The sequence below is a fragment of the Battus philenor genome, unplaced genomic scaffold (assembly GCF_028537555.1).
Source record: "Battus philenor isolate CCGP_79_NKW_IND1 unplaced genomic scaffold, ilBatPhil1.0.hap1 SCAF_19, whole genome shotgun sequence".
Taxonomy (NCBI): Eukaryota; Metazoa; Arthropoda; class Insecta; order Lepidoptera; family Papilionidae; genus Battus; species Battus philenor.
Window position 1 is genome coordinate 13,652,706 of NW_027181681.1, and position 8,870 is coordinate 13,661,575.

The 8,870-nt window shown below is 42.6% G+C and overlaps 2 protein-coding genes across 2 annotated transcripts; both read right to left on the minus strand.

Moving 5' to 3' along the window:
* Positions 1-3,224: 3,224 nt before the first annotated feature.
* On the minus strand, positions 3,225-5,561 carry LOC137921594 (pheromone-binding protein-like). Its single transcript, XM_068764394.1, has 3 exons — positions 5,408-5,561; positions 4,008-4,191; positions 3,225-3,614 (listed from the first exon to the last, which is right to left on the minus strand). Exons 1-3 carry the CDS (start codon positions 5,528-5,530, stop codon positions 3,406-3,408), a joined length of 516 nt encoding a protein of 171 aa, XP_068620495.1. The 5' UTR covers positions 5,531-5,561; the 3' UTR covers positions 3,225-3,405.
* Positions 5,562-6,069: 508 nt separating this feature from the next.
* On the minus strand, positions 6,070-7,724 carry LOC137921741 (pheromone-binding protein 1-like). The gene is made up of 3 exons (XM_068764559.1): positions 7,605-7,724; positions 6,714-6,894; positions 6,070-6,258 (listed from the first exon to the last, which is right to left on the minus strand). The coding sequence occupies exons 1-3, from the start codon at positions 7,722-7,724 to the stop codon at positions 6,110-6,112; spliced, it is 450 nt and encodes a 149-aa protein (XP_068620660.1). The 3' UTR covers positions 6,070-6,109.
* Between the last annotated feature and the right edge of the window lie 1,146 nt (positions 7,725-8,870).

The following is an 8,870-nucleotide window of genomic DNA, read 5'->3' on the forward strand; positions in this document are numbered from 1 at the left end:
TGACCGACCTCGCACTGCTCGCGTCCAGCGGCTTGGTAGAATGCCTTCCCGCGCGATATTATTTTGAATCGTACGCCCTATCCAAAAATCAATGAGTTCAGAAATATCAAAAGTATAAGTGTTTTTAAAATTCGGATTACTACATAAAAAGTTGAATTATGGGTTGATATTTATTTATATAATTATATTATAACAATTATTATTTATAGTTTGTCGAAGTGGTTGGAAATAGGCTTGAAAGGTTTAAAACTTTTTGCTGACAAATGAGTTATACATTCACCCCTTTAAAACATTTGCGTCTGTATCCAATCGCCTTGTACAAGAAGGATAAATTCACTGTTGTGATATGAATACTATAAAAACAAACACACACACTATAATTAAATAGCGACGTTTCATTTCAGCTTAGCCACACCCCTTGACCTATAAGGTCATGCTAATTTTGGAAAGCCGTGTTCACATTGACCGATTGTAGTAAGCCCTACACAGAAATGAAATTATCAACAGATCAGTATTAATTAACGAATACACAGTGTAACTGTCGTGTCTTAAAGCCTTTTACCGGGAGGTTATTCTCCTCACTACATATTCTGTAGGAATCCTCTGCTGATGTGGTGTCGCTCTGTTATTGTAAGGCCCAGGCAACTACGATCCACATACCTTAGTAATATTTAATTTTGAATGTAAACTTTTCCTAGAATATACAGTGTTACCCGAAACGCAGATACAGGCGTTGTGATTACCCGCACCGTGATAATGCGTGTTCTGGACCCAAACGCCGTCCTTGTAACGTCCGATAACTAACTTTTTGTTACAAGTCCTAAAGAATACCCTGATATATGGGCAACTTAAACAAATAGCTTACTTATAAATGCAAGGCAGATATCTTCTACAGTTAAAGAACGAAAAAAAAAGGCTTCTCAAGCTTGTTATACCTTTCTCAGAGCTTCAAAAAATTACTTCCGTGAACAATTCTTTCGTGAACAACTGTGTTCGGCTACACAATCTGCACCCAAATAAAGTCTCTGGATTATCTTTAAAAGATTGTGTTATAGTGAATTTTATAAGTAATAATAAACCTCGGTAATGAATTGCTCTACTGTGTTAATAATATAAAAATGACCGAAAAAACTTCGTTTGAGTTTGTTGTAGACTTTTCTCAGACAAACGCGCGTTTGAAACGGTTGTAGCTTTTACGTAAAGGATGCCATTAAGGCTGCCATACGGGTCGTTCTGACTTTGTTCTCGTCCGGCAGATATTCACAAGTGGCCATCGTAAAAGATCCTGGATAAATAAAATATAAATGAATAAAAGATGACCTCAAATGAATTCCAGCGATGGCGTGTCAATTAATGTAAATAAAGGCAAGAAATATAATGTATCAGTGAGCGTTTCACTGTCGGAGTTGGAACAACGCGCGGCCCCCCGCGGTGTCAGGCGCCGGCCTATAAATCGTCCGCGCAGCGCAATTAGCGGAGTGCCCGCTCGCATGCGTGCGCGCATTGGCCCCGCACCAAGACGCACCAATAAACATATCGACAAGGTCTAAGCCTTCTTATTTCTACGCGATCATCTGCTTAATATTACGTGTGCATTTGTTCGATACAACAATTTTCAACCCCGGTAATTTGGAAAATAAATATATCCCTGCATTTACATTTTAATTCTTTACTTTTGTATGTTATTTCAAAATCCCACCTTTACAAAAATACAAATAATTGAGGTACTAACTGAAAATCGTCTCGTTTTCGTTGTTGGCACTCTCGTTTTTATTATACTTGGTCTGTAATAAGTTTAAGCTAAGCCAACAAGTTTATTTATCAGAAATATAGAAAGATTTGTTATACTTTTCATCAGACTTTTTAAAATTAGCAAGTTTTCGTGGTCAAATGTATACGATTTTATAATGGCCGAAGTACATTAAACATAAACTTTAAAAAGATTACATTGTAGTTAGAAGGATTTTTAAAAGTGATAATAGAGCTTCGGAATGATTTGCTCTAACTAAAATCGGTCTAGTTTGTTGTGGGCATTTCTCAAATCAGAGCGTGTTTAGAACTCGTTGCTTTATGTTGAAGGATGCCTTATGGGGGGAATTCTGATTGTTTCTAATTGGGCTGTGCTGGTATTCTTGTCATGAAGTCCACAGGTGGTCAATGCAAATGCCCCTGTGCGGATAACAACGCGAATAAACGAATGTCAGCGCTATAATTAGATACATAACTCAATTCGTCAAGCCGCCCGCCTCCCGACGTGTAATGGCTTTTTGTTAATTGAATAATTCCAACAGATAACTTTTTACGTCGCTATCTGTCCTTGAACAAAATGTTTAAGTGTTCACTTACTACTGAATATAACACGTACAAGTTTGACAAGTAAACATTTAAGATATTTCGAATAAATTACTAGCTGACTCGTCAGACTTCCGGGATTTAATGAAAACGCAATCAATATAGCGCCCTGCAGCGTGGTGACCTTATGTTACATTAGATAAGAATGTAATAAATCTATTGTGTTATCTGTACGGACAGACGCAGCTTTTAAACAATCATTTAAATACGCAGCGGCAGATTTATTAAACGCGCCAAGTATCGACAGTCATTATATTTTATGAAATTTCTCAAGATTTTACTAAATTTGTTTAATGGAATCTGTAAAGTCGTTCTCAAGTTATGGCGTGATCGATAGACGGATACGGATTCACTTATATATATACACGCACACACACACACACATATGTGTGTGTGTGTGTGTGTGTGTATATATCTCTTTTAAAGAACCTTATTGATTAATTTCCCGAAATCAGATAAAATAACATCCAGAGAGCAAGTCTCAGGTTGTCACTCTTTCTGTAGGTAATATACCACATATCGAAACTCATATGACAAAAGTTGCTTTCTGCTGTTCAGTAACAATGGCCGCGTCGTCACTCGCCAATTGTTTTATCGTATGTCCCTGTCTTAGATCTCGGCATAGCTCGTAACAACATATTTTTTTTTTGGTAATCACTCTCACAAATGAAATTTTGTCACAGAAGTTAGAGCATTCCTTTGCTAAGTTGTAATATCACTTAAAATACTTTATACTGCAGAAGGATTTTTTACCACTTTTTTTTTTCGTTGAAATATTGAAATTATTGCATGAGAATTCAGACGAAAGCAAGTCACAGAAAGAAAGTCAATGAGGTTAACAATTGTAATTAACAGAAACTGTTAGCATTAAATTCGGTTAGATTACACGGTTTTGAAAAATAAAGAAGCGCATGTTTTTTTTTTTTTTGTTAAGAGCGATAATACGTTCTGCGGAGCGAAGATTCTAAGGACCAAGCTCGAAGGCTCGTTTCGATGCCTTGTCAGTATATTTTTTATCGAATTATCAGGCGACCAGTTTTCTACATCAGCGCGTTAAATCCGCGAAGGAGGCCCCTTGTTGCCGGCGCTCCAGATGTTGTCGTAAGGACCGAACTGCACGTCGGGCACCCAGCGCAGTTCGTAGACGCGGTTGCGGAAGCACTGCATCTCCTTAACGCCGGCCGAGCACGCGCGCGTCGTGTTCCTAGACGCCAGGTGGCACCTCTCCAGCACCTTCGTGAGCGTCTCCACGGTTTCCTCGTCTACGTAGGGCAAGATGTCTCAGTAACAGAATGACATAAAATTAAAACGACTAATGGCTCCTTGACTTTTGCTTAGACCTACAACTAGTGATTATGCCTGAAAAAACAGAACGGATTCTAAATCTAGGCAGTTCAATAGCCGCACATATGTTGACCTCCTATGTGAACTCCGCTGTCCAACGCCCAAGTTCAGACCTCGACTCTTAAGTTTATATTAAGCCCTCCCCAAACCTTATCATCGCCTTTGTTGCAGATTCGTAGTGAACCCCCGCAGGTATCTCGCAGTTAATTCTGCTCGCACTATAACGTGCGGGAGCTTTAGATCTGCCCTACGTCGAGGCACAGTGCTGCGCTAAGCTGCGGCGGTGTAAAAGTCAGCACGAGAGCAGTTACCGCCTCCGTGGGTTAAGATGAACTGTCGTATGTTGGCGAGGTTGAGCGCGCCGTCCGCGTCGCGCAGCTGCAGCCGGTGCACGCTGCACGCCTGCAGGCAGCCCAGAGGCTCGTTGCGAGAGAAGTCGTACTCCATGTTCCAGAAGTCCAGAATTTCGCGCACGAAACCCACGCCCGGGTACATCTGCAAATTATTTTTGGGAATTTCCGATCCCGGCGTGACACCAATGAATATTGTTTAATAAAGGTTTTTAATTGAATGTCGATTCTGTAGCTCTGCCGCACTGTCGTGAGTAACTTCAGTCATACTAAAGTGCGATTAAGATTCATTAGATAAATTTTCCCTATCGTCCTGTCGATTTCAACGTCTAACTCTGCTGGTCCGACCAACAAGATTACGCACTTTGCACTTTAAATTCTATGCACCGCCGCCTACCTCACTCTCCTGGAATATTCGTTGCGACTTCGATCATGTAACTGCATTAAAAAGGACTTAGAAACTCACCGAAGCGACGATTCTGCACAGTTGGACTTTTCGTTGGACTCTTTACTTATCATCCTCATGCGTTCTACATTTTACGAAGTAAACGTGGTATAATCACAGTCCGTAAATACTAGTAAACTCAGAACTAATACGTAGTACTAGTTCCGAGTTTTAATTTGTAAACACTAGAGGCCTGCTTGACTGAATTTCACTTTCTATTTAGTTGGGCTCTCAATTCTTATTTTGACGTAAACAAGTTGTGCGTGTGTGTGTGTGTGTGTGTGTGTGTGTGTTGTGCCATGTATACTTTTACAGTCCGTAGTGAAAATGTATACATTCAAATATTTATTCTTTACTGTACAGCGATATGTGATAAAAGAAATCACGTGCAATACGCAAAAAAATATTTGTACAATGCACAGTCTTATCGCAAAATGCCATTTCTTTCGAATTACCATTGGATAAAACCAGTAAAGAAAATAGAGCGAGCAGTCATCAAGCGATAGAAAATGTCATTATATGCACATTATTTATAATGCATAATACTGATAATACATAAAATAAACCAGTTGACCACCAGTTAAAATATAATCTGTACATAAGTCCAGTGATAAACAGAAGTACACATATGTATTTGTCATAGTTATATACAATGCACTACTGACAAGTAATAAAGCTTTACTGATCTTCTAATAACAGGCAGACACTACTGCCTTTGTCACCGGCACAGGCAAATTGATTTGAAAGTGTTCAGCCTATAACGACAAGCAACAGAAAATAATCTGTCAAGGAACTTAACTGCATGTCAAAACTGCCGGCCACCGCCGAGGCCTGTTCTGTTAAAAAAGTAACGACTCAATGAAATAATAATTCTGGCGAGCCAAAGCGAGCCGGGGGGGACATTGGAACTGCGTACCTCGCGCGCGCACTCGAACATCTTGTGTGCCATGGCCTGGCTCATCTGATCGACCACCTGCGTGGGCGGCAGCAGGCCGGCGACCAGCGCGGTCAGCGGCAGGAGATACAGCAGGGCGTCCATCGCGCGCGCCGTCTCCGATACGAATAGAAACAGTTCTTCGGTACGACCGCCGCCTCGAGCGCGCCCGATCGATTTGTTTTGTAAGCATCGCTCATGCGGCGCCGACGCGCCATAAACAAGCCCTTAGCGAATATCTCTCAATGCAAGCGCTGAACGCTACGCACTCCAAGTGACAATGGCAACAAGTCATAGCGCTGCTTCGCCATCTCCCAGCGGTATGCCAGAGACCGTCAATTTTTTTTACATAGTAAATACAAACTGCATTTACGTGATGATCACCAACCAACCTGCCAAGCATGGCGGTAATGGTATACCCCATGGAAGGCCTATGCTTTGCAAGAGGTGTCTATGAGCTGAAACAACGACGACGACTGTTTAGGCTTATTAATGAACGTAGAGATTTTTCAGTACTGATAACAGAGTCAACGTATCAAAAACAATTGAGCCATTACTCTTAAGTGTCATCATTATAAGCGTTGTAAATTAAAAACTGCGGGGTCAAATCTTAACATATTTTAATATTAATAATTATTGTTGATTTTTTAATATTTCCTGAATACTGTCACAGTAAACTGCGGTTTAGTAATCAGGCATCCAGCCGTAGCCGATGATGGCGTCGCGGATGCAGCCGGTGACCCGCGCCCACAGGTCGCAGCTGTTCGCGTTGCGCAGCCAACGCCGCTTGCACAGCCGGAACACGTCCACCAGCGCCGACACTGTATGTGCGTCTGTCATCAAACGGAAAACTAAATGCGGGAAAAAGAGATGAGCGGACAAAACATGTTTCCTTTACACGCGTCTCTCCGCCCGTGATGCGGTCCACGTGCAACAACCGCTCGAGCGGTGAACGCGAACCGAGGAACCAGGCCGAGGTGCGCTCCGAGCTCCCGTCAGGTCAGTCACAGCAAGCAATAAGAGTTTGTCAGCCTTCATCTAATGTAGGTACTTTACACTACTTTACTATCAATTAACGAAATGAAATTATAACTACAAAAAAAAAAATATTTGTTAGCATTTATGAAGATACGCGAGCGCAGCCAGATTTCCCGGTCGGCGCGACCTGCGTCGTGTGCGTGGCGCCGGAGCGAGCCTGTCATCGTCTCACTTCGCCAGGTCTTATGCAAGCTGGCGCCTCTGCTGCGGCGTTGCTAATACTGCGGCAAAGGAAGGCAGGTGCGCGTACCGGCGCCGTTGGCGAGCAGCAGCCGGTCAAGGTTCTCCTCGTTCAGGCGGTTTTTCCCATGCAACAACTTCAACTTCCAGGCGGCGCACAAAAACATGCAGCCCCACTTCCAATCTGAAATGACTCTTTTTGGGTTCCAGAAGCGGGCCAGATTTGGGTAGATTTCGTATTCCGGGTGTTTCTGCAAACGTTTGGAGGTCATTGAGTAAATACAATAGTAAAAGTTTCAAGTTTTACCTTACCCAAGACGCTTTTTAAGTAATTTATTTTTAAAATTTATTGAATACCATCCACTTCTGACAAAGTTCCATTTCAGGATACCATGTGGTTGACCACCTCTCTGTTATCCATTTGTAGCCGTGCTTCGATCCTAGCGTTGTAGACGACAGAGTCACTGGTTTTTAATGATTGCTAACTTCCACAGTGACGCAGGGACTAATGCAACTGCCACTGTACTTTGACGTAACCAGGAACACATGATAGTTTCAAGTGAGGCCTGATTTGAGAAGAGCTCACTACAAAGTCGGTTGGATTTTTTGTGATCACTTTAGACGCCGTAGATTTTACGATGCCGTCCGCAAATCGCGTAAATTTTCTATCTCAATTACTTACAAAGAGTTGAAAAAATCATTATTTCCCAGACAAAAATTCGCACTGTACCTATGTGGTTGGTCATATTCCAGGGAGGTCACACTTGCTGCCCGAACCGAACATTATTGCAACCCAATTAACATATCCGAATCAAAGTAATAATAAAATAGAAACTATTTTTCCAACAATGAGAGGATTACTAATAAATGTATAATTGTATTTGGGTGGATTTATCAAACAGTATTGCGACAACCCGCCGACTCCCGTCGTCGGAGTAAACCGCTGGATGCAATGGAATACCTCTTTGGTACATTGGGTCATAACGACGGCAATCTTCGTGCAGACGTCGTTGACGACGCGCTGCGGGCGCTCGAAGCCGGCGCAGCAGGTCAGCAGCAGCAGCACACCTGCGGCCCGCATGCCCGCTGCGGTCGCACTGCCCTCTCTGTTTAGAAAACTGCGCGCCAACGTCCGGGACGCGACGACGCAAGCGAACGGATGTATTTACCACAACTGTTACGTTTTTGTAACAATACCGAGCCACGTCGTCCCTATTAAAGATAGAAGTGTGGCGAAGTTTTTTCTGCCACGTCTTTTACCAAAATTAATGCTTTCAGAAGTGGTGGTAAAGTTAGCTTTAGATTTCTCCAGATAATTCTAACGGCAGTTGTGACTCGGCGCTCTCGGGCGCATCGAAAAGGTATGCTAACCGCTTAGTGTGACAAGTCGAGCCGAAGACGCCTTCTAGGTCTTTATGCCCAGCTCAAAAAGATCCCATTTCTAAATTTAAAAAAAAATTAAAGAACGTCCAAAGTTAATCTATGGATTGCGCGCGCACAACGTTACCGCGTTCAGGCTATTTTATTGTTAATTAAATATGTTATATTATATTCTTTTAAAAACCTATATTTAATATAATAACAGGTTGTCAAATATCTCCCTTCCGCTTTTTTGCTCTTTATTCAATGCTTTATAAAAAGTGTTACAGTGATCGGATTTAGTTCAAATATGCGCCGTTTTGTTCGATAATCTGTTTCCATCTAGACGGCAACTTCATAATACCTCCCTCGTAGAAGTCCCCCTCCTTATTTGCGAAGAACTCGGACAGCCACTTTTCACAAACCTCTTTTGAGTTCAACTTTACACCACGAAGGGCGTTCGCCATGGACAGGAACAGGTGGTAATCACTTGGCGCTATGTCCGGGCTATATGGTGGATGTGATAAAATCTCCCATCCGAGCTCCCGTAGCTTCTGACGAGTCATCAACGAAGTGTGTGGTCTGGCGTTGTCCTGGTGGAACACTACACCCTTCCTGTTGGCCAATTCTGGACGCTTCTGGTCGATCGCCTGCTTCAAGCGGTCCAGTTGTTCGCAGTAGATGGTAGAATTAAGCGTCTGGCCATATGGGAGCAGCTCATAGTGGATGATTCCCTTCCAATCCCACCAAACACACAGCAAAACCTTCCTGGCCGTCAATCCCGGCTTGGCCACTGTTTGGGACGATTCACCGGCCTTCGACCAGGACCGTTTTCGCTTGATATTGTCGTATGTGATCCATTTTTCGT